At 58.4% G+C, this 27,468-nt stretch overlaps 3 protein-coding genes across 3 annotated transcripts; all 3 read left to right on the top strand.

Moving 5' to 3' along the window:
- The first annotated feature begins 4,816 nt into the window (after window positions 1–4,816).
- On the top strand, window positions 4,817–7,233 carry H1-0 (H1.0 linker histone). The gene has a single exon (XM_072844035.1). It carries the CDS (start codon window positions 5,310–5,312, stop codon window positions 5,892–5,894), a length of 585 nt encoding a protein of 194 aa, XP_072700136.1. The 5' UTR covers window positions 4,817–5,309; the 3' UTR covers window positions 5,895–7,233.
- Window positions 7,234–7,628: 395 nt separating this feature from the next.
- On the top strand, window positions 7,629–13,862 carry GCAT (glycine C-acetyltransferase). Its single transcript, XM_072844029.1, has 9 exons — window positions 7,629–7,874; window positions 9,762–9,892; window positions 10,970–11,071; window positions 11,511–11,657; window positions 12,175–12,329; window positions 12,461–12,543; window positions 12,734–12,905; window positions 13,142–13,263; window positions 13,547–13,862. Exons 1-9 carry the CDS (start codon window positions 7,679–7,681, stop codon window positions 13,696–13,698), a joined length of 1,260 nt encoding a protein of 419 aa, XP_072700130.1. The 5' UTR covers window positions 7,629–7,678; the 3' UTR covers window positions 13,699–13,862.
- A 155-nt stretch (window positions 13,863–14,017) lies between these two features.
- GALR3 (galanin receptor 3) lies at window positions 14,018–20,041 on the top strand. The gene is made up of 2 exons (XM_072842670.1): window positions 14,018–18,614; window positions 19,288–20,041. Exons 1-2 carry the CDS (start codon window positions 18,256–18,258, stop codon window positions 20,039–20,041), a joined length of 1,113 nt encoding a protein of 370 aa, XP_072698771.1. The 5' UTR covers window positions 14,018–18,255.
- Window positions 20,042–27,468: the final 7,427 nt, after the last annotated feature.

Genomic DNA, 27,468 nt, shown 5'->3' with positions numbered 1-27,468 from the left:
ACTCCTTTCCTTGCACAAAAACATTCCATGCCCTCTCTGCCCAGCCTGGATCCTAGTCCTGCTGGATCTTGGCTTGAGCCACTTGGTCACTTCCCTTCTGCCTGTGAAGTCACCTACATTCCCATGGCCACGCCTTCACTCCTGCCATTCCATCTGACTTGCATTGCCACCTGCCCCCATTACCTGTGGGAATTCCCTTCATCCTTCAAAGCCCCGCTCCTGTGTTCTCTTCTGGGAATCCTCCCTCATCCCAAGCCTCTTGCCAAGGTCTTTATTTCCTTGTCCCTAAAGGAGTTATGTTTAAAAGCTGGGGGACGAACCTGTGCCCCCCCACCCCAGTCCTACCTGAGTCTCAGAGACCTGGAAGGGCTCTTGAGGACCTTCTGGTCAACATCTTCATTCTCCAGACGAGGGCAACCCCTGTGCCAGGAGGGCAGATGACTGGCTGGTGGCATCGGGCAGGTTGGGCTCTCCCTCCCCACCTTGATACACTCTCCTTCCTCACTGGCCTCCAGGACACCCTTCCTCCCCTGGTTTGCCTTTCAACTCTCTGGTAGCTCCTTCTTGTTTTTCTCTGCTGATGGCTCCTCCTCACTCCCACTTCCTAATGTCGGTGTCCCCAGGCCTGGTCCTTTGTCCTCTTCCTGTCTGCTCTCCCTCTAATCACGTGCAGCTCAGGGCTTTAAATGCCAGCTGTCTACGACAGCTCCCAAATATGCATCTGAGGCTGCACACTCCCGGAACTGCAGACTTAGGAGTCTCCTCTTCACCTGCCTTCTCAGCATCTCCACTCACACACCCGGGAGATGTCTCAAACCTAACCCAGCCAGACCCCTCTGACCTGCTCTGCCTTCGGGTCTTCCCCACCTCCGCTCACGACAGCGCCATTTGCCAGGGTTCAAGCCAAAGTCCTTGGGGTGCCCCTGAGACCTGACCACTTCCCACCCCCTCCACTGCTGCCACTTGGGCCAAATTACCATTATCTCTCACCTGGATTATCACAATCACCTCCTAACCCTGCTTCTGTCCTTGCCCTCTGCAGCGTCTACACAGCAACCAGAGTTAACTAGGGTCGATAACTGACTGTGGATCCCATCATGTCCTCCTCGGCTCAAAACTCTCCAATGGCTCCCATCTCATTCAAGTAAGAGCCAAAGTCCCACAAAACCCCCCTCTGACCTGTGCCTCGTTTACTTCTCCAACTCTTACCTTTTTAAAATTCCTCTTCTGCTGTCCTCCTTAATGCAGCCACCTGGCACACTCCTGCCACAGGACCTTTGCACTGGCTGTTCCCTTTGCCTGGAAGATTCTTCCTCCAAGAATGAGAATGGCTCCTTCCCTCACCTCCTTTGAATCTTTGCTCACATCAGCCTCTTACTGAGCCCTTCTCTGACCACCCCGTTGAAAACTGCAAACCACCTCCCCCTTACCCTGCTCTAATTTTGTCTTTGCAATTATGGCCTTCCAACACACTGTATAACTGACTTCTTTATTTGGTCTATTGCTTATCTATCTTTTCAATGAGAATGTCAGTTCCACAAGGGCAGGAATCTCTTATCTCTTGTTCACAGCCATATCCCAGTGCCTGCCCCAGTGCCTGGCATTTATCAAGTGAATACCCTAAGGTTCCAAAACCCAGAATGAGTGTGTGTCTTGCAAGGTCTCATGAGACCACAGGTGGTGCCGTGGGAGTCATTGGCTTGGGAGTGTCGCCCTGCCACCCTCCTTCGGGCTGACCCACCTTGGACAAGTCATTCTACACCTCCCCTTGAAAAATGGAGATGTTAGGTGTGTACCAAGGGCTTAATAGAGCCTGACACATGCAAACATACGAACATTAGAAAAACGTGACCGCTGGCATTCTAACGCAATTGACGCTTTTCCATACAGGATTTCATTCCACCTTAAAACAAGCCCAGAGGTAGGTAGGACAGATGACCACCTTTCACCTTTTTACAGGTGGAAACACTGAAGCCTTTTTTTGACAGATGGAAAAAGAGCGGGGAGGCCAGGGCCCCTCCCCGAGCAACGGGACAGATGAGGTCTGACCCCCGCCCCACGCGGGGGGCTGATCGGCGGTTCCGAGGCTCGGGAGGGTCCCGGGCGGGCGGGGGATGGGGGAACAGTGCAGGGGCTCGGCGCCCGGGGACTACATTTCCCAGGAGGAGTTGCCCGCAGCTCTGTGGCTCCCGGGTTTTTAAAGGGCTCGCGTTATAGGGGGCGGGGGTGGGGGTGTGAGTTTCGCAGTCGACCGGCCGGAAAGCCGCTCGGCACTTGGTGCGGACCCGAGAGCGCCCTGCGGAGGTACCCGGCGGGCCGGAGTCTAGAAGCCCGCAGGCCCTGCAGTGTCAGCCAGGAGAGGTGAGGCCAAGCCAATCTGGAGGCAGCCTTTCCTCATCGTATCCCCCTCGGCGTCGGCCTCTGCGCCCAAGTCCCGGCCCCGTCCCTTCTCCAATTCTCCCGTACTGGGAGGGGGGGGCGGTTTGGGGCGGTGAATCTCGCCGGCTGGACGTAGGCTGTCCGCAGGCGGGAAGCCCCCCGCGGCTCCGTGGCGACCCCTCCCCTCCACTTTTGGCTTCAGTTCCCGGCGAGAATTTACAGGTCTCTGGGATGGGCAGGCATATGGGATGTGAGAGCTACAAAATGAAGGCCTGGGGGCGCCGGGAGCTGAGCCTCACGTGCGCCCCCATATCCATCCTTCCGAATCCCGCGGCCTCCCCGGTAAAATGGGGATCACTGGGGAAGTGATCAGGTTGGCTGCCTCCCCAGGCTGGAGGCACAAAGAATCCAGAACCGAGTGGAGAGCAAGCACTTTGCAAACTGTACGGCGCTGTGTAAATAAAATGATTTCATCATCGTGCCAAAGGATTCATCTAGTCCTTATTTTCAGACACCCAGGGTCGTGGCGGGGGGTGGGGGGTGTGTGTACACATCTCCGCGGGGGGTGGGGTGGCTATTTGGATTGCCTATTTTCCCGTGCAGATCTTGGTGGGAATTAGAATTGTCTTCATAAATAGCCAAAACAAGCCCACCAGAATGCTGTTTTCAAATCAGGGAACTTTCGGGTAATTGACATCATCCAAATAAGAACCTTGACCTTTTGAACTAACCTGGCCCTTAGTGGCTTCCCTCCCCTGCCTGTGCCACCGAGATAAGCCCCGAGAAGGCATCTGATAGCAAGTCTCAGGCCTGTCTCTCTCTCGCCTCCCCAATCATTTGGATTAATCCATCCCTTGGTGTATGTGGGGGGAAGCCTATTAATTTTTCTGGCCTCAGAGACGCCCCAAGTCCAGTAGGAGCCCTTCCTCCCACCCGCAGCAACGACCCCCCCATCCCCCACCTAAACCCTCCTAACCCTCCCCCACTCCCCTTCCCAACAGCCAGTGTCTGCAAACAGCTCCCGGACCATACCAGAGACACGTTCATCATTTTGACCAGCTATAAACCCCCACTCCCAGGGTATTGTTTAAATAAGGAGTGCCTGGCCTCTTTGCTTAGGGAATAAAAGCCACCGGTTTGCTGCGGGAGGGGGCCCGGAGCTTCCCAGAATCTCAACCCAGGGCCACTGCCAAGCGGGCTCTGCACGTGATTAGGATGTGTGTCACAGACAAGGGGTCCCCGGAACTCTGGGGTCCCCTCTGCTGGCCTCTGGCCCCTAAAGTCCCTCGGAGCCGCCTCAAGATTCCCTTCAGAGGGTGACGCCCCTTGTCCCGCATCTATACCTGCCCAGCAGCCTGGCAAAGATGTATACATTTTAACAAAGACATCCCATCCTCCCAGCAAAATGGCGGTGGTCCCGGCCACGGCTCTCTGAGCAACTGCACACTTTCAGAGGATTAGTCAGGACCCCAGGAGCGAGACCCCCCCCCCCCCAGCGCCGTTTCCCCAAGTTCCCAAAGCACCAGGGCCTCTTTTCATCCCAAGGGCCCCCAGGACAAGTCTGGTTGGAGCCTTTGGGACAGCTCCTGCATTGCAGCCCGCCCCCCCCACTGCCTTCAAGGGACCTTGGGAGGGGGACTTGCCCCCCAGGCCGTGCCTCGGGGGTGGGGGCAGCAAGGTTCTGCCTCGGAGACCCCGAAACTCCTAGGCTGAAAGAGGCATATAAATGCATTCCCGATTAGGATATGCGGGCGGTGTGGGGCTCTTTGAGAGGAGAGGACTCCGGAGACCCGCCCTCACTCCCTGGGGGGTCCCAGGCAGTGCCGGGGGTTCGGCCCCGGGAGAGAACCCCCACGCAGGGGTGGGGGGCAGGCTGGGGGACAGCCTGCCGAGGAGGGGGAAGGGACGAAGTTTGAAAGTGCCCTTCCAACTCTTCCAGGGAAAGTTTGCTCAGGGGCCCCAAGGACAGAGAAGAGGCAGGGGTGCGAGGGGCCCGGTGGTGGGGTGAGCCCCCCGAGAGGTGACCGGACCCCGGGGGAGCGACCCCTCCCCCCTGTCCCGGCTCGGCCCGGCTGGGAGTCGCCCAGCTCGGGGCAGCGTGTGTTAGTTGGGGCCGCTTTCCAGCCGCTCCGCCGGGCTGGGGGGTCCCGCCGCGGGCCGGAAGCGGGGTCCCCGGTAGCCCCAGGGGGGAGCTTTGCTACGAGGGGTTTCCCGCACCGGGGCTCCCCGGCCCCGCAGAGCCAGCCCCCCGCAAAGGGGAAATGTGCAGGCGCACCAGCGGTCCTCGGCGCCGTTTGGGGCGCGTGGCGGGCGCGGGGGGCGGCGGCCGGGCCGGCGGGATGCCCGGCGGGGGAGCCCAGGGAGCCAGGCAGCGGTCCCGCGCGGCGGCGGGGAGCGGGAGGGCCCGGGCCGGGGGGAAAGGTCGGATTTGCTGGGCGGAAGAAACACAGATGGCGGCGGCGCGGCGCCATTCCGGGCCGGGAGCAGGCAGCCAGCAGCCCTGTCCTCACCGCGGTCCGCCCGCCGCCGCTAAATACCCGGATGCGCCGCCCGAGCGCCAGACGCGGAGCTGGGAATAGGGAGGCAGAGGAGGCGGAGGCGGAGGCAGAGGCAGAGGCAGAGCCCGATCCCGAGCCCGAGCCCGAGCCCGAGTCCGAGCCCGAGCCGGAGCCCGAGCCCGAGCCCGAGCCCGAGCCGGGCGCCGAGACCGACCGACAGAGCGGCGGGGCTGGGCCGCACAGACCCGGCCCGGCGAGTCCTCCCGCGAGTCCTCCCGCGCCCCGAGGCAGGTCCCCGAGAGCCGGGCCCGGACCGGCCCGGGAGTCAGGAGGAGCGCCAGAGCAGATCCCGAGTAAGGCTTTCCTCGGCCTCCGACGAGGGCTGGCCCTTTGGAAGGCGCCTCCTTCGACAGCAGGACCAGACAGGCCACCATGACCGAGAACTCTACGTCCACGCCTGCGGCCAAGCCCAAGCGGGCCAAGGCCTCCAAGAAGTCCACAGACCACCCCAAGTATTCAGACATGATCGTGGCTGCCATCCAGGCAGAGAAGAACCGTGCTGGCTCCTCGCGCCAGTCCATCCAGAAGTACATCAAGAGCCACTACAAGGTGGGTGAGAACGCCGACTCGCAGATCAAGTTGTCCATCAAGCGCCTGGTCACCACTGGGGTCCTCAAGCAGACCAAAGGGGTGGGTGCCTCGGGGTCCTTCCGGCTGGCCAAAAGCGACGAGCCCAAGAGGTCAGTGGCCTTCAAGAAGACGAAGAAAGAAGTCAAGAAGGTGGCCACGCCAAAGAAGGCAGCCAAGCCCAAGAAGGCTGCCTCCAAAGCCCCAAGCAAGAAGCCCAAAGCCACCCCAGTCAAGAAGGCCAAGAAGAAGCCGGCTGCCACGCCCAAGAAAACCAAAAAACCCAAAACTGTCAAGGCCAAGCCGGTCAAGGCATCCAAGCCTAAGAAGGCCAAACCAGTGAAGCCCAAAGCCAAGTCCAGTGCCAAGAGGACCGGCAAGAAGAAGTGACAATGAGGCTTTTCTTGTGGACACTCCTGCCTGTCTCCTATTTTCTGTAAATACTTTTTCTCATTTCTTCTCTCTTGATCTTCATTTGCCCCTTTGTATTCTGACTTCCTAAGAGACAGAATCTGGATTCCTCAGAAATTAGGGAATAATTCATTTCTCCTTAACCAATCATGCAAGGACAGCAGCCACAACTCTCATCCCTAAGGATGAGAATGTACTTCTATTTTGTTTTGTTGACTTGTTATTAATCTACTTAATGGGTTTAGGGACTTGGGTGGGCTTGTGTTTTGTTTGGTTGTTTTGTTCACTATGAAGGTAAAGGGGCGGGAGAGAATGGGCAAGGCCGCTTGTTGGGACGAGATGAGGGGGACCCCGGAAATGGTAAGGTTTGCAGGAGTACTTTAAGGTCAGCCAGCCTAATCTAGGTGGCACACCCCTGAGAGTTCCAGAACCTTGGTGGGGAGAGGGGAGGAGTGGTAGCAGCTGGATGGCAAAGGAGGGAAGTGGGGGGAAAAAAAAAAAAAAACCCTGGGGGGGGGGCGGCTGACTTCCACCTTCCAATAGTGAGCAGTGGGGGGTCCAAATCCAGTTTCCTTCTCACTGTGAGTGTGCCCCTGTGGCCTCCCTATTGTCCTGGGGAAGAGAAGGAGGGGATCGAAGTGACAGCTGGTCCCAGAAGCTGTGGCTTCTCTCAGTAAGCTGGAAACTAGCCATTGGGGGGTCTTTGTGGCTTCAGAAAGTCTCCTGTTAAACTGGAGTGGAAATTTTGGGGGAAGGGTGGGGACTCAGCCAAGTGCCTCAGTGTGCCCTGTTAAAACTTGGGTTTTTCCACACAATTGGATTGTATCCTAGGAGGACTTTTTCCTTTTCCCCTGGTTTTTTGGTTCCTCCTGTAGAAGAAAGAGGTGATTTTGCTTGGTGGCCTGGTGGGGCACCAGACCTGCCACCTGCCACTTAAAAACCTCCCAACCTCTTTACTTTTGCGTCTTTTATAAAAGTAGTTGTAGATGAGGGAGGGGGGAGTGAGCGGGAAGTGGACGGTAAGACATACTACAGTTGATTTTGAATTGCTAAGTAGTTTCACAGAGCTAGGTCTGTGTGTCTGTGTGTATATGTATATATACCTATCTAGGGCTAGTACTTTCGTCTCACACCCGGGAGCTGGGAGAAAAAAACCTGTACAGTCGTCTTTTATTTTTAATAATATAGGAAAATGCGCACTTGCGCGTGGTCCGCCCCCCACCCCCCTTTTTTTTAAACAAGTGTTATTTGTGCCGGGAAGAATTTGCTGTCTTTGTAATTTTAAAACTTTAAAATAAAATAGAAAAAAAAAGCGAAACCCTGAGCGGTGCCTTTTTTCCTCACTTTTATGGCCGGAGGCGAATGCGGAGCAATCGGGCCGGCGAGCTAGGGTGGAATTCGGGCGGCGTGTGCACCTGAGAGTGGAGCCGGCTCCAAGAGTGGGACGGGCACCAGGAAACGGCGCTGAAGGGTGCAGAGCGTGCCTCAGCCTGCTTCTAGGGTCTCGCCTTGGGGTCCCGGCTGCACCTCCTTAGCCCGCGAGCGCCGGGTGCGTAGGCTGGGGCTGGGAAGAGGGCGGGGGGCTGGTGGGCGGGGCCGCCTCCCCTTCCCCCACGGGGAGCCGCCGCGCGCCCATCAATCCCCTTTCGGACTCCGCCCCCGCGCCCCGATTGGCTGCCGCGGCCCGGCCTCCGGGCCCTGACCGAGCGGCGGCGGCGGCAAGGCCGCGGGCAGTGCGGGCGCGCTCGGGCGGAGCGGGCACCATGTGGGCCGGGCGCGTGCTCCGCGCTGCTCCCTCCGCGGCCCCCCGCGGCCGCCGCGCGCTGTCGGCGCTCACCCAGCTGCGTGGCGTCCTGGAGGAGGAGCTGGACGCCATCCGCGGGGCTGGCACCTGGAAGAGCGAGCGGGTCATTACGTCTCGTCAGGGGCCGCGCATCCACGTGGACGGCGTCTCCGGAGGTAACCGTCCGCCCCTGGGAGTCGTCGGAGCGGGCCGGGGGTCCCTGGGCCCTTGCGGGGCCTGCGCTGGAACGGACGGCGGAGGGGCGGCCGGGGCGGCGCCTGGCGGGTGGCCCCGCGTGGCCGCTGGCACCTTTCCCGATCTATCAGGCTGACTTTCGGCTTCCCAAAGTTAACTGGAACCTCGCTAAACCTGTTTCCACGGGGGGCGGTGATTTGCCCTTGAGCACTTTTTCCACTCAGAGGGTAGGGCTGGAGTGAAACCCGGGCCTGTGAGAGCGTGAGAGAAAAAGAGAGGCACCCGGCTGGCTCCCACCGGGCTGCTTCAAGGAAGGGCGGTGCCAAGGTGGCGGCCAGAAGCCCCGCATTTCTGCACCTGCTGCTTTGTGCGGGTCTCCACTACCCGCTGCACGTGGACTCCTGCAAACCCCCAAACGGAGGAATAACAACCCATTTTAAAGACGCTGAAGCTCAGAGATGTGAAATGGCTTCCCCAAAAGCCCCTGCTAGGGACGCCTGGGTGGCTCGGCGGTTGAGCATCTGCCTTCACCCCAGGGCGTGATCCTGGGGTCCCTTGATCGAGTCCCACATCGGGCTTCCTGCATGGAGCCTGCTTCTCCCTCTGCCTCTGTCTCTGCCTCTCTCTGTGTGTTTCTCATGAATAAATAAATCTTAAAATCTTAAAAAAAAAAAAAAAAAAAGGCCCCTGCTAGCGGCAGGCTGAGCTTTGGTCCACATGCTTCCCCATACTGGAGCTGGAAGGTTAGCTAATGTGTCAGAGAAACCAACTTTCTGGCCAGAGTCACAGGGAGCAAGGCTTGGCTGCTGCAGAAATCACACCATGAATTGAACCACTGAGCCTTCCTCATTTCTTTCTTTTTTTTTTTTTTTTTAAGATTTTATTTATTAGAGAGACAGCGTGCACGAGCAGGGTGGAGGGGCAGAGGGAGAGGGAGAAGCAGGCTCCCCCCTGAGCAGGCAACCAGATATGGGACTCCATCCCAGGACCCTGGGATCATGACCAGAGCTGAAGGCACACACTTCACCAATGGGGCCACCCAGGCACACCCAGGCCTTCCTCATTTCTATCTAATTTGTAGTCACTACCTATCTTGTCTGCGCCAGGCCCCAGGTGGGTCCTGGTTATAAACAGGCTCCCAAACCCACCGTGTGCTCAGGAAATAGGCCTGGGATCCTTGGTGCTATTGTACTCATTTGTAAATCAAGGTCCTAAAAAATCTCTGCCTCTTCCCACCCCCCACTCCCTCCCTCCCACGCACCCTGCCCTTGCCTGGGGGAAGCCTGGAGCAGATCAAAATGGGAGACACAGGTTCTCATCTTACTTTTGAGTCTCCCACGCTGAGTGAACCTTGCCCTTTATGGGCATTAGTTTCCTCCTCAGGTCAGCTGTGTTCACTTTGGACTTTAAGCACATGATTCTGTAGCAGGCAGCAGAGTCCTCTGTGTGGAGTTTGGGGTAACCAGGGTGGGCACCTGAGCCCTCTTTCACCTGTGAGGGAACCAAGGCCCAGATGAGGGGCTGTTGGTAGTCTTCGGGGACAGGAGAAGCCTGTGAGGTAGGGCTACGTTCCCCTTTGGGTGGAATGGGAGTCAGAGCCAGGGTTTAAACTTCTTATCCCTCAAAGTACCACCTTGAGTGTCCGTTCCATACCTTCCTCTCCTGTGGTTGTCGGATACGGTACCTCCTGGGGCCCCTAGTTCCCTGTCCTGGCCTCTGCCCCAGAGTGGATCACATGGTGCAGTGGTTGCCGCCTCAAGGCTGAATCCAGGTTTGTTTCTTCTCGGAGTCCCCAGGGCCTGGCACTGATGCTTTTCCAGGCCCTTTCTTGCCCTGAGCTTCTGTGTCCACACCATCCTCCACCTCAGGAATACTGAATTTCTGCGCAAACAACTACCTGGGCCTGAGCAGCCACCCTGAGGTGATCCAGGCAGGTCTGCAGGCCCTGGAGGAATTTGGAGCTGGCCTTAGCTCTACCCGTTTCATCTGTGGGACCCAGGTACACAGTGGCTTCTACGGGGGAGTGTGGGGGTGCCTCGTCCCTAGTGTTGGGCTCTGACTCCAACGGGCTGCTTCCCCCAGTCAGCAGGGCTGGTTTGGCCAGCTCAGCTCATCCCCGGGGCCCTGGGCCCACTCTTAGCCTGGAGCTGTACACCAGAAAGGCCAGGATCAGGCTTCTGTTTTGTTGCAATAGAAACCTGACCTCTCTGGGCATCGCTTTTCCGAGCTGCATGCAAAAGTGCTTAGAACGGTGCCTGGCACATAGCAGTGCTCAAGAAATGTTGATTAGTTTATTTTGTAAATGTTACAAAATAAACATACAAATGTGAAACTTCTAGTGCTTACTATATACCAAGTATGTATTATGAGCATTACAAATATTAACTTGATAATGCTCCTAACAGGAAAAAAAAAAAAAGATAATGCTCCTAACAGTCGTGATAGGTGATATTCTTGTCTCTGTTACAGAGATGAGGAGGCTGAAGCCCAGAGAAGTTAAGTGTCTTACCCTAGGGCACACAGCCTATTATGATAGGAGTTTAACCCAGGTGGCTTGGCTCAACGGTCTGTGCTCCTGACCACTTGTGATTATTATTACACATCTTCCCAGAAAGGGGACGATGAAATGAATATCAGAGGCAGAACTCTAACTCCCAGCCAGGGCACTTCCCAACAAAACCCTTACTTGGACTGAACAGCTTTCAGACGCAAGAATTTGAGGCCCAAATGAGCTTACATAATCCTTTTCTTCGCCATTAAGCAACCAAAAAAGGTACTTAGTCTGATGTCAGGAAGATGTCATGCCTTGGCCACTGTCACCCATAATTCCACATTAGACCCCCATTACAAAGGAAGATCCAACCAGGAAGAGATACCTAGCAAGCCTGATTCCTCAGTGAGAACCATCTGCTGAGTTCCTGTCGGCTGTGGGGGAGAAACCCTTGTTATGAAGAAAGGGAAAGGCCCAGGCTGTAGGCCTTCTGTGCTGAGTCTGTGACCCTCTAAGCCTCTGTCCCCAGGACTTGTTTCATGTGACCCCGCAGGAATCAACACCTATTTCACTCTGTTTCTTTAGAGCATCCACAAGGATCTAGAAGCAAAGATAGCCCGCTTCCACCAGCGGGAGGATGCCATCCTGTATCCTAGCTGTTTTGATGCCAACGCTGGCCTCTTTGAGGTGTGTGTGGGGCCTCAGGTGGGAGTTGGTGAGGACTGCTAGGCTGTGGAAGGCTTGGTAGTGGGCAGTCAGGAGAACCTGGCAGGATGCCTAGAGGTTCCAGTGCCCATTTCATATGGAGGCTAAGGTCAGGCCAGGTAGGTGCTCCAGGAGGAATCTTCCAGGGCCCTGGGGGGATAATCTATATCAACGGGAAGGCTGGAGATAGCAGGGATCAGGGACTTACCAAACATGTTCTCACCTGCTCTCATAGGGGCTGGGACCTGGTCCAGCCCAGGCCTGGAGGGTAATCTGAGGACCAAGATAGAGGCAGGTAGGGGCTCCTTGCCTCCCTGCCCAGAGGAAGATCCTGGATGGCAGTGAAATTTTATACCAGGAGACATGGGGAGGGAAAACCCCTAGGTGGTTGATCCACTCCCAACTGCCTTCTTCCTTCCAGGCCCTGCTGAGCCCACAGGATGCAGTCCTCTCAGACGAGCTGAACCATGCCTCCATCATCGATGGCATCCGTCTGTGCAAGGCCCATAAGTACCGCTACCGCCACCTGGACATGGCTGATTTGGAGGCCAAGCTGCAGGAGGCCCAGGTAAGACAAGGGCCAAGGGTTCCAGGGACGAGAACTGGGCTTATCCTCAGCCTTGCCACTGGTGAATGAACTGAGGCTTGGAAGGACCAACTTGGCACTCACGGCAAAGAACATGAAAGTTGGAAACAGACTTGAATCCAAATCCCTCAGCCCCAGGGCTTTATTCCACTGTGCCATGCTGCCTTGACTTTTAGCAAGCACCTCATGTGTGGCAGGGCCTGCTAGGCATAAAGGGGGATGAGCTTAGGGATGGAAATGGCCCCATCACGCCCTCCCTCTCGGAGGGGAGACTGAGCTGCTCTCACTGGCTAGGACTGCCCTGGAAGAGGTGGGCAAGGCTCAGGGAAGCACAGATGGGGGCCAGGATGTGCCAGCCCCAACACAGTAATGCTTATGTGTCTGCTTCTGTGCCAGACACTGGGCAGGGTGAGCTCTTAGAGCCCCAAGCAGCATAGAGAATGGGTGGTTTGGCCCAACTTGGGACATGAGCCATCACCTGTCCATGGCTTCCCTGCAGAATCATCGACTGCGCCTGGTGGCCACTGACGGGGCCTTTTCCATGGACGGGGACATCGCACCCCTGCAGGAGATCTGCCACCTTGCCTCTCGATATGGTGCCCTGGTTTTTGTGGATGAATGCCACGCTACTGGCTTCCTGGGGGCCACAGGACGGTGGGAGCATGCGTCACCTAGGGCCTTGGGTTGGGCTTCTAAGGGTGGGTGGGAAACCAGGAAGTCAGCCCCTAACCTAACCCATGATACTTGGGCGGCTGGTGGTAACAATGGTAGCTTCCCTTCTGCAGAGGCACAGATGAGCTGCTGGGCGTGATGGACCAGGTCACCATCATCAACTCAACACTGGGGAAGGCACTGGGTGGAGCCTCAGGTACCTGCAGAGTTGTGCCCCTGGGATCCCCTTATCCACTTGCAGGTCCCTGGAGGAGTCTCAGGGAAGGTGGGGGAGGGAGAGCTGGGACCATACAGAAGAGAGCAGCAGGGACTGTCCTGTCAGGAGGGCCCTGGGGTAGGCTCTGGCACCTGGCCTCTGACTCCCACCCTTCTCCCCTTGTCCTCAGGGGGCTACACGACGGGGCCTGGGCCCCTGGTGTCCCTGCTACGGCAGCGCGCCCGGCCCTACCTCTTCTCCAACAGTCTGCCACCTGCTGTCGTAGGCTGTGCCTCCAAGGCCCTGGACCTACTCATGGAGAGCAATGCCATTGTCCAGTCTATGGCAGCCAAGACCAAGCGGTGCGGTGCCTGGCAGGGGTGGGGCAGGCTGGGGTGGGGGAGCTGTGTTTTCATCACCCATTTTGGTCTGCCTGTTCCTCTGCCCGGCTCCCCATCTGCCTCTCTGGGTCTGCATCTGTCTCTGTTGGGCCATCCTGCAGACTCAGGCACAGATCTTGGATCACATGCCTATCAGGAGTGCATGTGAACACTCCACAGCCCCCTGGCTCCCTGTGACACCCAGCTTGTGTCTACAGTTTCCGCAGTAAGATGGAGGCTGCTGGCTTCACTGTCTTGGGAGCCAGTCACCCCATTTGCCCTGTGATGCTGGGTGATGCTCGGCTGGCTTCTTGCATGGCAGATGACATGCTAAAGCGAGGTAAGGAAGCTGGGGCAAGAGGACCAGTTATGGGTCCTAAGAGGAAAAAGGAGGGAACCCCTATACTGTGAATGCTCCCCCATACCCTCACCCTACTACCCCTTTTAGACCAGCTGTCTGTCCAAGCCGAAAATCCCAGGCCGTGACTCAGTCTCATGTCTGTGAGACCTTGGGTGCCTCCCTTGCCCTCTGTGACCCTCAGGAGAGTAGGCACCATGTGTCATGTCTCCCAAAGCCTATTTAGCTTTGGTGAGCCCCGGGTTGACCCTCTCTACTTTACCAGGCATCTTTGTCATCGGGTTCAGCTATCCAGTGGTCCCCAAGAACAAGGCCCGGATCCGGGTGCAGATCTCGGCCGTGCACAGCGAGGAGGACATTGACCGCTGTGTGGAGGCCTTCGTGGAGGTGGGGCGGCTGCATGGGGCACTACCCTGACCCAGCTGGTGACAAGCAGAGCCAAGGTCTCCCTCCCTCCACATTGACAGAAGGGCCCTTTGGTCAGCCCAGTCCTGAGGCACTGAGTCCTCTCAAAATCCTCGGGCTGGGCTGGGCCAAGTGTGTAGTCAAGAGTGTCAAGCAACAATGTGGAAACAGGCTGACATGTCGGTGTGCTTTATTCTCTCTGGGCAGGCCCAGCCCTGTGACCAGCTGAAGAACCAGGCAGGAGCCTGGGCTCTGAGGGCAGGCTCCTGAGTAGATAGATGTCGGTGCTGACCACCTCTGAGGTTAACCCCAGGTGAAGATGAGACCCAGGCAGCACCGGTAATACAGGCAGGGGCCCCCATGTGGCACAACTGGATTCTGTGCTGCTGGAGAGGGCAGCTGCGCACCAACCCTGCAGGCCTTTTCCCACCCCATTTATTCTTCAGCCCCCGAAGAACACCTCATTTCCTACTCCCCATTCAAAAGATGGCATACAGCTACCCAGATAAAGGAGGAGCTGAGCACCCAAACCCATGTGTGGAAGGAGAGGCAGAGGATTCAGGCCCCAAAGGAAAGCATGTGGGTCACTATGGGAAAAGCCCCTGACAGTCTGGAACCATGTATTCTATGCCACTTTGTCCCTGACTCGGTGGCCTTGGGCAAGCCCCTTCACCTGTGTGTGCCTCAGTTTCCCGCACTTTACCAAGAATGAATGTTACATAGACAGCTGGGGTCCCTCCATTCTTCTCACTCCAGGTCTAGTGGCCGGCTGATCAGGCGCCAGGGAGCGCAGTGAGTCCAGGCTCCGGAATCCAGGCCTTGGACTCAACTGGGCAGTCCCGCAGGCAAGGCTCTCAGGATAGGCAATTTGCTGCCACCAAGGCCCCATCCACACTTGTCCCCAACTAGGACTCGCTGCTCCCTAGTGGACATGATGAGAACCCCCTTCCCATAGTCGCTGTCCCTGGTCCTTGTCTCTTCAGTGGCCTCCCCTCTGGGTTTTATGGACTGGGGGTGGGAGGCCAGGTGGGATAGGCTCAGATTCACCCCAGCTCCAGCCTCAGCGTGGTGTAGCCTTGGGGAACTCATACCTTGCTGAAGGTAGAGCAGAGAGGATGAGAAGGCCCTTCCTCATTCACGACAAGGAACTGGGACCCCCTTCTCCGTGCCTTTGAACCTCAGCCCTGCCTGTAGCCTGGAACGGTCTGGGCGAGCTGCGGGGATCCTAACTCTGGGATTCTGGGAATCCTAGCTTGTGGTCTGGAGGAGCTTGCAGCTGGGACCAGGAGCTCCGGGTGCTGGGAGATGGCAGCCCAAGGAAGAGGACTGCTTCGGCCACATCAGCAGCCTCAATAGGCGCAGGCCGCCGCCACCGGGTAGTGTGCCTGGCGCAGGCGCACTGCTGCAGCGGCGAGGGCATAGGCCTAGCACCGGCCCGGGCCAAGCCAGCGGCTTGATGCACGCGTGCGTGACCTGCGTAGGCCGGCGGTTACACGGGGTGGCCACCAGCAGCCACCAGCCACGCGCTCCAGTAGTAGGTGTGGCGTACCCTGCGGGGCCAGAAACCCGGGCCCAGGTCCACCGCCCGAGGCGCAGGACAAGCCAGAGCGGGGCTCTGCCTGGGGCTCCCGGCCGCCACCGCTGGCGCTGCGCCCCCTGGCGGCCGGCGTGGGAGGCTGCCTTGCGGCGGCGGCGCCACGCCCATGGGTCAGCTATAGCCGCTCAGCGTGCCGACCTGTGCCGACCTGTGCCGGCTCCGCCCGCCGCCCTCCGGAAGGGCTGGTGGGAAGCTCCCCCGCGCGGCGGCAGCGTTGGGCGCGTGTACCGGTGGCCGCCCGACGCCCGCGACAGTCGAAGGGCCGCGGATCAGCCGCACCTCCCCCTCCCGCGGGCCGGAGCTCGTCCCGAGGCCGCCCCCACGGCGCGCTCCGCGTCCTCTGCGTGGGCCCCAGGTTCGAGGCTGCGGTGCCCGGAGCAAGAGGAGGAGGGGGCGCCAGGGACGCGCTGGGGCCCGACCTTGACGCGTGCTTCCTGCCGGCCCCACCCGTCCCCGCGCCTTCCCTCGGGCTCTGCTATCCTATCAGCCTTGCCCTGCTGGGAGTTCTCGCCCTCCTGTAGCAGCGCATCCAGAGCCCTGCCCTGGGCCAGGAGCCGGTTGGGCCGGAGGCTCCCCAAAACAGGATAGTGTGCCAGGGATCTGGGGGGCTTTCAGGGTTCAGGGTGGTGGTAGACCTCTGACAGTCAAGGATTCTAAAACCCCGGTGCTCGGGCTGGAATCCTACAATTCTGCACTCCATGGATCATGACATTCTACCATTCTAATTCCTTAATTCAATTCTGATAGCTCTGAATTCAGGGCAGTGTAGGTATGAGTCCTAATATCTACCGTTTAGTGAATATTTCTAAGAATTCCAGGGATGTTCTGTATCTAGCGTGAGTGACATCAGGCTTTCAAGAAATACCTCTGAGCACTGGGGAAAATCCCAGGGGCCTGGGAGGAGCTAGTCCTGAAGAGTCCCTTCCCCAGCATCCTGGGTCTTGAATGCAAGTTCTGGCCCCATCGGTCCCAAGAAAGTGTCCCAGCTTCTAGAAAGACTACACACAGTCCCTACTACCTCTTCTCTCCCTTAACTCATTGCAGATTGTTCTGTCCCCACTACACTTGTCCAGTTTACCAACAACCTCACTGTTATGAAATTCAGTGTACCTTACCCTTCCCACCCCACTCCCTGACTAGTCTCTCTAACCCTCTGGAAGCATTTGGCCACGTGGCCTACTCCTTCAAAAGTTCCAGGCTAGAACCCTGTGCATGGCTAAACCACACAGCCATTCACCAAGACCGATTAATCTCTGGCTTTTGTGGGGACAGGAGGCTTCTAACAGATCAGTCACTAGATCATTCCCCTTCTCTTCATCCTTACCCCAGGCCAAAATAAACTAATTACAAACTAAATAAGCAGAACATGTCCCTGCTCTAAGACTTTCACTAGTTTCCTATTGCCCTCAGGCTAAAGCCAAACTCTGGATTGGCACCAAAGCATTCCATCTCCAGCCAGACAGAACCTCTGAAATAAGCTTCGGAAAGCTGATGGGCCCCAGGATTTTCAGGGCCTGGGGGGAGGAGTCCTATCTGGTCTCCAGAAAAGAGACTCATTCTGGTTTCCTAGCCTAGGACACCCTATTCAAGATGAGGAATCCTTTCTGAGCTTGGATTAGAGCCCTACCTGGGGCAGGGAGAGGGAAGATGGAGAGGGAGTTAGTAGGCAGGAGGTGAGAGTGCCAGGAATGGGCTGGGCCCTGGGCACGGAGGGGTTAACTGCAAAGCGAATCTCAGAGTGAGATCAATGGGTTCCTCACTGCAGAAAGAGGCAGATGCAACGCAGGGAGGTAGAAAAGAACCAGGCAGAAGAGCATGCCACCCGAGGGAAATCAGGCACCGAGCAGGAGGTGGCCAGTGTCTACTCCGGAGGGAGTGCCCAAGTCTGGCTCGGCAGAAGAGGTGCCTTAAAGGAGAAGAGGGAGAACTGGGAGGCAGAGCTGCACCTGCAGGGAGGCGCCTAGGGGCAGCCCCTGAGCCAAGAGGCAGCCCCAGTCTGGCCGGTTCACCCAGGACCAAGCAGGGCCCAGCGCCCAGAGTTGAGGTGGGTGCTGCCCATCCTGAGCTTCGGGGCAGGGTGGGCTTGCTGCATGCTGGGGGCTGGGGGCGCAGATACTACCTTTTTTCTCTCCTTCCTTCCCGTCCCCCCCCCCACCCCACCATGCCCTCTATTTGTCTCACCAACCCAGAGATCCCAGGCATGCAAGGGGATCCACAGGTAGTGGCCGATCTGGGCCGTGGGGTGGAGCAAGTGTGAGAGGGGGCACAGCCGGCATAAATGCACTCACACATACTTGCACATTGTCAGAGGTACCACCTGTTAACAGGCTGTCAGATGAGCGCTCCAGCCTGGGCGTCAGGCTACCAGGGTGGTAACAGCCCCGGATCTGCCACTCAAAGTGTGATATTAACCTCCCATGTCCCCTCTCTGAGCCTCAATTTCCTCTCATGCAGAAAGGGCGTAGTGACTGATATGGATTTCCCTGCTGTGCCCTGTGGGGCTTTCACTAAATTGGACTTTATGATGACTCGGGGATATCACCCAAGTCTTGCTGACTTTGACCCATGTCCAAGACTCTTCCCTGGGCTTCAAACCCTCATGGAGAAGTAAGGTAGATATATCAGCAACTTGGGTTGGATTTGCCCCCCTCCCATCTGCTATGTCCTCACCCTCCATCCTGCCTGGAGGTGTCCATCACCTAATTCATGGGAGTGTCCCCTAGGAAACTGAGAAACCCACCTCAGACGCATATGCAACTGTGCCAGGCTTGCACAAGTGGAGGGAGCTCAGTGATAACTTTTGGCCGTCTCCCCACTCCCATCCCCGACCCCCATGAGCTCCATGCCCAGGAGACCTGGCTGGGCCCAGGCCAGGGGCCTGGATTGAGACCCCTGGGTCGAGTGACCAGAGCCGGAGGGCTCCTGTCTGAGGACTCCAGCTTCTTTTCCTCAGGTGCCCATCAGATGGGGAGATGGCTGATGCACAGAACATCTCGCTAGACAGCCCAGGGAGCGTGGGTGCTGTGGCAGTGCCCGTGGTGTTTGCCCTCATCTTTCTGCTGGGCACAGTGGGCAATGGGCTGGTGCTGGCTGTGCTGCTGCAGCCCAGCCCGAGCGCCTGGCAGGAGCCCGGCAGCACTACGGACCTATTCATCCTCAACCTAGCGGTGGCCGACCTCTGCTTCATCCTGTGCTGCGTGCCCTTCCAGGCCGCCATCTACACACTGGACGCCTGGCTCTTTGGGGCCCTCGTCTGTAAGGCTGTGCACCTGCTCATCTACCTCACCATGTATGCCAGCAGCTTCACGCTGGCCGCCGTCTCGGTGGACAGGTGGGCTGTGCCCGGGACCTGGCTGGGTCTGGGCTGGGGAGGGAAGACCTGAACAGATTCCTTAGGAAGGAGAGAACAGGGAGCCAAAAAGGAAATGGGAGGGAGAGAAGGGTCAGCTCTGTGGCCCCCACCAACCAGTCTCTGGGCGGCAGCAGAGTGTCCTTGAGGGGACCATCCTGCCCTCCCCCCACTCCATTGTGAGCCTCCAGGGGACATCTCTGTGTCTCACGTGTGGGCACAGAGCCCTACACGTAGTAGATGCCCTGTGTCGCATGAATGGCAAAAAGAACACATGAATGAATTCATCAGGTGTTTTATTACTGCCCACACCTGACCCGGTCTGCGGTCATCCCTGCCTTCGCCGTTCCGAACTTGGGGTCCAAGCCAGGCTCACTGTCCCTTCCCTCCGAGCCTCTAACCCAGCCTTGCTGGGTGCCAGGCACTGCCCTAGGCGCTTGGCCTGTCGATGCCCTTCACCCTGCAGCCCCCTGCAGGCGGGCGGCGCCCTCTCGCCCCTGCTGCCCAGACCCGGAAAGCCGGAAAGCCAGGCCAGCGGCCCCAGGTCCCGGCGCAGCGTCCACGCGGGTGCAGGGCGGGGGCGCGGGGGCGCGGGGGCGCGGGGCGCTCGGCCCCCGCCGCGCTGACCGCCGCCCGCCCGCCCGCCCGCCCGCAGGTACCTGGCCGTCCGGCACCCGCTGCGCTCGCGGGCCCTGCGCACGCCGCGCAACGCCCGCGCCGCCGTGGGCCTGGTGTGGCTGCTGGCGGCGCTCTTCTCGGCGCCCTACCTCAGCTACTACGGCACGGTGCGCTACGGCGCGCTGGAGCTCTGCGTGCCCGCCTGGGAGGACGCGCGCCGGCGCGCCCTGGACGTGGCCACCTTCGCCGCCGGCTACCTGCTGCCCGTGGCCGTGGTGAGCCTGGCCTACGCGCGCACGCTGCGCTTCCTGTGGGCGGCCGTGGGCCCCGCGGGCGCGGCGGCGGAGGCCCGGAGACGGGCCACGGGCCGCGCGGGGCGCGCCATGCTGGCGGTGGCCGCGCTCTACGCCCTCTGCTGGGGCCCGCACCACGCGCTCATCCTCTGCTTCTGGTTCGGCCGCTTCGCCTTCAGCCCGGCCACCTACGCCTGCCGCCTGGCCTCGCACTGCCTCGCCTACGCCAACTCCTGCCTCAACCCGCTCGTCTACGCGCTCGCCTCGCGGCACTTCCGCGCGCGCTTCCGCCGCCTGTGGCCCTGCGGCCGCCGCCACCGCCGCCACCGCGCCCGCCGCCGCGTCCGCCCCGCCACCGCGGGCCCCGCCGGCCGCCCCGGGGACGCACGGCCGCGAGGGAGGCTGGCGGCGGGCGGCGGCCGCGGCGGGGCCCCCGGGGGAGAGGCCGCGCGCGCCGCAGGGGCTGGCCGAGCCCCGTCCGCCCTGGGCCCCGAGTGAGCCTCGTGCGCCTCGGCTGTGCCGGTGACCCCGGGCACGACCGCACGACCCCCCCGGGGCGGATGGCGGCAGTCCCCCCAGGCGCCCTGGCCGAGCTGGGGCTCCAGCCCGGCGGACACCCCTGGATGGTGACACTGGGTCACCCCAGCTAAGCGCAGCCCCCCCCCCCCCCCGGGCCAGACAGCCCCCGGGGCTGGAGTCTGGCCACAGCCAGCCGGCCTGAGAGCAGGCCTCTGCCCACGCCTCCGGCTTGGTCAGCACCTTCTAGGCGCGGCTTCCTCCGCTACCCTTCACCGGCCCCTTCTCCCTTCCAGACGGCGTCCTGGGCGTTTTCGCACTAGCAGCATAGTTATGAAGCATTTACTGTGGATTTTCTGCGGTGCTACGTTCTTCAATCTAAGCATCAAAGCAGCTTTGCAAGGTAGATTCAATTAGTTCCCTTTCTACAGACGTAGAAACCAAGGATCAGAAAAGGTTTAGTGATTGGGGGCACCTGGCTGGCTTAGTAGGTGGTGCATATGACTTTTGATCTAGGGGTTGTGGGTTCCAGCCCCCTGAGTGTAGAGATTATTCAAAAATAAAATCTTTAAAAAAAAAAAAAAAAGGTTTAATGATTTGCCCAAGGTCACATAGCTAGTGTCTAGCAGAAGTTGGATTCAGATCCACTGCAATTTAGCTTTCCCTGTTCAATGGAACCATCTTCTCCACCTTTGGGGCCTCTGCTGTCAGTTTGCATCGTTTCCAAGGTTTTCCTCTGCTCTTTCTGGTTCTGCATCAGCACTCTTCCCTAAACAGGCAGCTCCCCAGACTTGACTGGATGCTGTGGAAACCTCAGAGAGCTCCCAGTCCCTTTCCTTAGGATTGTTCTGTTCAGGTACTCAGGCCAGCAAGTCCTGTGGGCTTCCCCCCTCCCCCCCCAGCCACGCAGTCCTAGGTCCGTCGCCTGACCCAAACCCCTTGCATTATTCCTTCAGCCACTTGGTGCTCCTGGCTCAGGTGAGACACTGAGCCACACTCGGGTCCCAGCTGGCAGCCCTGGCTGCCCTGTGGCCCTCTCTCTCCCTGTCCATGCACACAGCAGGGTAGTCTGTGGCTCTGGAAGCCTCCTAATTAACCAATAAATCAGTCCCGATGGTTGCAGAGCTACCCACTTCCCTCCCTCTCTCCCCTCCGCACACATCAATAATATATTTATTAGCTTCAGGCAGAGGCCTGAGACCTTTCGGCCTCCTTGTCTCCTTGGCACACCTCCCGGCTGCTAGGCACGCTGGGAAGGCCCCTCCCTGACAGTAGGCAGCTGCCGAGTCCTTCTCACTGCCTGCCACCTGCCATAGACCCTGGGGGTCAGAGTGTCAGTCACCCTTCACAGGGGGGCCCAGCACAAGGGCCTGACAGCAGGTCCGGCGCGCTTTCTACCACGTGTCTGCCAAGGTTCCCATGGCTGGCTCAGGCTGCAGCAGTGGGAGTGTTTCTCAGATGGCAGGGGCGTGATGCTACCCGCTTCTACAGCACCCAGCACGGCCTCTACCTCCCTGTTGCCACCACTCACACCTCCGCTGGCTGCTCTGTGCCTCAGAGACAGGAGACCTCCACTTTCAGAAGTAGAAACAGGTAGCTTGACCAAAGCCAAGTGGCAAATTCGCGGCAGAGTTGGGATCCTAACTGGGCCCGACCGACAGCTCCCGTGGCAGGCCCAGCAGCCCAGGGAAACATCTTAGACCATCTGACAAAGTTCACCACACGACACCGGTGAGTGCCTTCAAAGCCGAATGGGGAACATCTTCCCGGGTGTGCTTATGCTATGCTTGGTCCGGCCAACGAGCGGGGCTGCCGCTCCTCCGGTCAGCCTTGTGAGTGTGGACAAGCGGCTGACCCACCACAGCCTCCGTCTAGGACAGGAGAGAGGTCAGATCACCCCACCAGGGAGTGGCAGGGCCAGTTTGAACCTGCGTGAGACCCCAGGCCTGGGGAAGGGGCGGTGGGCCCGGGGGGGTCCTCCACGATGGCCTGGGGCTCTGCTCACCTGGCAGGTGACAGTTGTACAGCTCAAGCCCCTGCCTGGACTCCAGGGCCTGCTTCTGAAGCGAGTCGTCGGGTTCCGGCTAATGGAGCCTCTGGACCACAGTAGGCACACAGCAGGTATTTGATGCATGGAAACGGAAATGACCCTTTCCTTCCTTCTTTCCTTTACTCCCCAGCCATGGTAGTGCCTGCCTCGAGCTTTGCTGTGAGCTCCTTCCAGGAGCTCTGTCTAGCTGCAGAGCCACACACCAAAAGATGAAAAGACAGCGGCCGTGTGGTGGGTCATAATGGGTGAGCACCCGGTCCTGAAAGGGCATAGGGGAGCTAACCTCTGCCTTCCTGGGAAGTCCAAGCAGGAGTCCCAGAGGAGGTGACATTTGCCATGCCTTTTCCTGAAAAAGGTGCAAAGGGTCTGCCAAGTAGAGCAACAACCTGTGCCAAGGCAGGGTTCAGGCAGGAGCAACTGTGGGCTTATGCAGTTGAAGCAAGCTGGAGGAAGGGGGGTGACAGTGGCCTGGGGAGCCCGGGATGGTGAGTGCAGTGAGATCAGGCAGCCTCCTGGGCCAGTCAGGGAGTGGGGACTTCCTCCTTCAGGTGGGTAGTGATGCCACTGAAGGTTTTCAGGATGGGCCCCATCAAACGTGTGGTTAGAAAGCCCCCAGCATTGCCATGTAGAGGCTGGGTTGGAGGTGCCAGGGTGGCAGTGAGCAGCCCAACTTGAAGGCTGCTCTGTGAGCCTTTGTTTTCTTTTGTTTTTTAAAGATTTTATTTATTTATTCATGGGAGATGGAGGGATTGGACAGAGAGAGAGAGGCAGAGACACAGGCAGAGGGAGAAGCAGGCTCCATGTAAGGAGCTGATGTAGGACTCGGTCCCAGGACTCCAGGATCATGCCCTGAGCCAAAGCAGATGCCCAACTGCTGAGCCACCCAGGCATCCCCCAAGCCTTTGGCCAGGAAAGCTGCCACCAAGGGCCTGGCCTAGGACTGGGAAACTATTTTGCCTTGGATTTGGCAGGAAGATTGATGGCCTGCTGTTGGGCTTGGGCTTGGGCTTGGCTTCAGAGGCTCCTGGGCCTGCTCAGGGGCTAATGAAATGCTTGGAAGAGCAGATGGTCATAGTACTTTGGTTCAGAGAGAGCTGTGAGTCCTGTAGGGCCACAGGCAGCCACTGGGGGCTGGAGGAGAGGCTGAGGGAGCCCTGGCCATTTTCTGAGGCCCAGGAGAATCCACCCAACCTGAGCCCCCTTGCAGGGTCTCTGGGTGAGCCTGGGGGCAGCCTGGGGGGTCCTGGCAGGAGTTTAGGTGGAAGGAGGTTTGAATCCTGCAGGCCTCTCATCCTCCTATTTGTGCAGACCTCTTAGGGATAGGTCTGCAGTGTTCACGCCTAGGCACTTACTAGGTACAAAGTTCTTCTGCAGGAAGAAAAGGCAGAAGCATGGGGGGTTTGGGGAGCCCATAAGGCCTTAACCCTGGGCAGGCAGGGAAGACTTCCCAGAGGAGCTGGTGCCCACGCCAAGTCCTAAGGTGGGAGTTAATCAGGGCAGATGGGGAAGGGAAAGATGGAATAACATGGGCATGGGCCACCTGGAGTCGGGCAGCATGGTGGGCTGAGGAGCTGCAACAGGGTACTGGGGAGCCCCAGCAGGAAGTGAGGTGGGAGCGGGGCGGGGGGAGGGTCACAAAGGATTCTGTAGGTCCTCTCTGAAACTGATGCTGGACTTTGTCCTGAGGGCAAGAGGGAGCCACGGAAAGGTTGTAAACAAAAGAGGAAACTTGCCAGATTCACTCTACAGGGAACTTTCTGGCTGCAAGGCAGGTTTCCTGGGGAGGAGGGCAGAATGAGATGGGGTGGGGTAGGGAGACCAGTTAGGAGACATGAAAGTGTCTAGACGGTGATAGCAGTTGGGGATGTGTGGACCGCCGGGACAACCACTTACAAGGTACAGTCGTCGGGACTTGGTGACTACATGTTCAGGGGGTGTCCCAGATGACATCCCAGACTTCTGGCTGGGGCTACTGGGGGTGGCAGAGGGGATAATGGGGGCACAGGTTTGGGGGGGACACGCTGAGACTGAGGGGCCCGGGGGCTCTCTGGGAGTTTCCGTGGAGCACCTGCTGCACTCAAGCCTTGTGCTTGGCCCTGGAACATGACTCATCTGCTTTAGAGTTTGGAGATGGAAAAACTGAGGCTCAGAGAGATTGTGCCACTTGCCCAAGATCACAGAGCTGGCCCCAAACAGCCCCCCTCGGGTCTGTCTGATTTCAGTTCCATGGTCTTTAGGGAGAAGGGGCAGGAAGGAGTGGTTGAAGCATGGAGGGAGGAACTGGCATGTGCAAAGGTGACCCCCACCCCCCTACCCCACCCTGTGTAACAGCTGTAGCCGGAGCTCAAGCTCTGTCCTGGGCAAGGTGACTGGGGTGAGGACCCTGGCAGAGCTGCTCAACCCCTCCCCCTGCTTCAGGCTGCCAGGACCCACGTCATCCATCAACTACGAGGTGTGTGTCTGGGGACATAAATCCCAATTAACCACCCGACACTTCGTGTTAATGAACACCAGTTCCTCAGCTCTGACGCAGGGCTCATTTGTGAGCCACCGGCTGGATCTAAGAAGGCACGAGGCCAGAGGAAAAAGCCATGCAGGGGTGGGATTGTTTCTGGTGTAAGAGAACCAGACTCCGATTTATCGAAGCATTTGCTCAGGGCCAATCGGTAGCTCAGGCTCAGTGCAGGGGTGATACCAAAGCAGAGGAGGGGTGGTGAGGAGGGCTTGCGGGGCGAGAGTGCCAGCTTAGGTTACCTGGGATCCTGGGGAGGGTGCTGGCCTCAGCATCTGATAGACCTGCCAGGTCTACTCAGAGAGGTGGCATGGTGCAGGGGTCAGGGCGTGGACTCTGGGCCCCCATGTTGGGTTTGAATCCTGGCCTCTGTGCCCCATGCCCCTGGCCTCTCTATGCCCTTGCTCTGTCAGAGCCGAGTCCCGTTGAGGCAGGCCACCTTGGGTTGCTCACTGGCTGCTGCCACCTGTGTGTGACGTTGCCAGGGCTGCCCTGGCAGAGACTGGTCTCCAGCAAACCCTTCACAATCCAGCTGAAGAGGCGTGACTTACCCACCTCTGCCCCTCTGGGCGTCCATGGTGGGGGATGTGTCCATGGTACACGCTGTCACCAGGCTGCATGGGACCAGCCCCAGGGACAAGAGAACACTCTGATCCCAGGGCTGGGGCTTTGGGGGAAAGACTCTTGCTTCCCTGAACCTGTTTCCTTATGTGTAAAGGGAGTTGATCATATCTCCCTGATGCACCAAAGTCTCGGTGTTCATTTGAGAGCTAGCATGAGGGGGTTGGAGCTGTAATTCCCTTCGGGACCCATAAGATGGGGGGAGCCAGGGACTTTGTTGGGATCGCCCAGGCCTCAGATCAGCTTCCTGACTTCCTAAGCCTGCCTTGGGCTCAGCATCTGAAGCAGCCTGGGATGCAGGCAGCACTGTCAGGGATAGTGGCTTCCTCCCAGAGGGGCTTTTTCTGGGAGCTCAGTTCCTTTTTTTTTTTTTTTTTAAAGATGTATTTATTCATTTATGATAGACACACACAGAGAGAGAGGCAGAGACACAGGAGGAGGGAGAAGCAGGCTCCATGCAGGGAGCCGGACGCGGGACTCGATCCCGGGACTCCAGGATCGCGCCCCAGCCCAAAGGCAGGCGCTAAACCGCTGAGCCACCCAAGGGATCCCCTGGGAGCTCAATTCCTGCTCTGGGTAAGAATGCCCCTGACCTCAGCGTGGAGGTGACAGCCTGCCTCACCTGGTTTCTGCCACGAGGGCAAATCTTCAGACCTCAAGATCTCTGCAGGCTCGTCCCAACTCCCTCTCTGGCCAACCTCTCACCCTCCTGGCCCTAGCACTCTCCACGCCAGTCTCCTGGTCCCACAACCAGCCTACGCCTGTCCTCCAGCCTCCAGGCCTGGCTCACGGTGTGCCCTCCACCTTCCCAGCTCTCCAGCCACCCCGGAGGGCTTGAAATAGTTGAGGCAACCACCAAAGGTCAGCAAGGGCCACTCCCGCCTCTCCACCTCGTACTGTCCTTTCTCTGACCCCTAGTGACCAGGTACCTGCTTCGTCTACCAAGTGTGCTATGTCATGTGCTCGGTCAGACTGAGCACCTGAGACTGGCCATGGAAACAGAGATGTTCACTCAGTAGGTCAGTTCCTTCCGATGGTGACCCAGGGACACTGGTGAACATTGCACTTTGGAAACCCTTAGCAGAAATTATGTTAGACCTGGGCTGGGCCTCGCTGGCTATCTGACCTCAAGGAATGTACTTTCTCTGGCTGAGCATCAGTTTTCTGCATCTATAAGATAGCAGCTGCACTATGTTGCCTACCTAACATTTTTTTGCAAGCACGAGAAAGCAAAGGATTGTGTATAAAGGGCCTGATGGCACCTAGTGGGAACTCAGCAAATGTCCTCACCCTTAGTTTTAGAAAACTCTGCTTCTGAGAAGGCTCTAATTTCGGGCATGGTGGAAACAGCATGAGCTTTGGGGGTGGTTCCCACCCAGTTGCCCAGTTGGGTCTCCCCCGCAAACCTGCATTTTCTCCGGTATCAAGAGCAACCCCGAGGCTAGTTATCTGGAAGGATGGTTGTGAGAACCTGTGAATATTTTTCCCTAAGCACTTACCACTGTTTGCCAGGGATTCGATCTCCCGTTCGCTGCTGTATTCCCACCTAGAGTGTAGCCCAGTGTTCAATAAGTATTTCTAACCCGAATGAAATGTGAGGTATAAAGCAAAGGCTGCTACCCAGAAGGTGAAATCTGTAGAGGTGGATTTTTCCCCATCTGCCCTTTCTCCTGCTCCCTCTACCCTCCCTGCCTCCCCAGTAACTCCCAGGCTGGCTAGTAACAGAATTAACTCCGAAGCAGGCAACCTCTGATGAGTGCTCTCTCCTGCTCCCTGCCCAACTCAGCCAGCTTACGGCCCACTTGTGTGCTTTCTGACTCACTCCAGCGTCTGGGGCAGACTTTAATGGGCTGGCTTTTCAGACAGATTTGGGGGTGCCGACATTTCCTGGCTGGAAATGGGGTGAGGCCGATTGGCTGGCTGCCTGGCTGTCTGGCAAGTGTTTGATGACTGGCCTATATGGCTTGGGAGGGAGTGGACGATAGTCCCTTCGCTGTTCCCAATGGCTCATTCTCATGGTTATGTGGTTACAGGGCCAGAAGTGGGTGGATGGGGCACCACAGGGGCGGAGGATGCTGCAGGGATGCCACCCGCTTTCCAGGTGGGGCTGGTTTGCTCCAGGCCAAGGACTTGTTAGGAGTTAGCCAGTGAGTGTCTGTCAGACTGTTCTAGAAACACCGGAAGTCCTCTAAAGGCCATTTCACAAAGTCCCAGCACTGCCCACCC

This window comes from Canis lupus, chromosome 11 (assembly GCF_048164855.1).
Source record: "Canis lupus baileyi chromosome 11, mCanLup2.hap1, whole genome shotgun sequence".
NCBI classification, from domain to species: Eukaryota; Metazoa; Chordata; class Mammalia; order Carnivora; family Canidae; genus Canis; species Canis lupus.
This window is presented reverse-complemented; position numbering and strand designations above follow the sequence as displayed.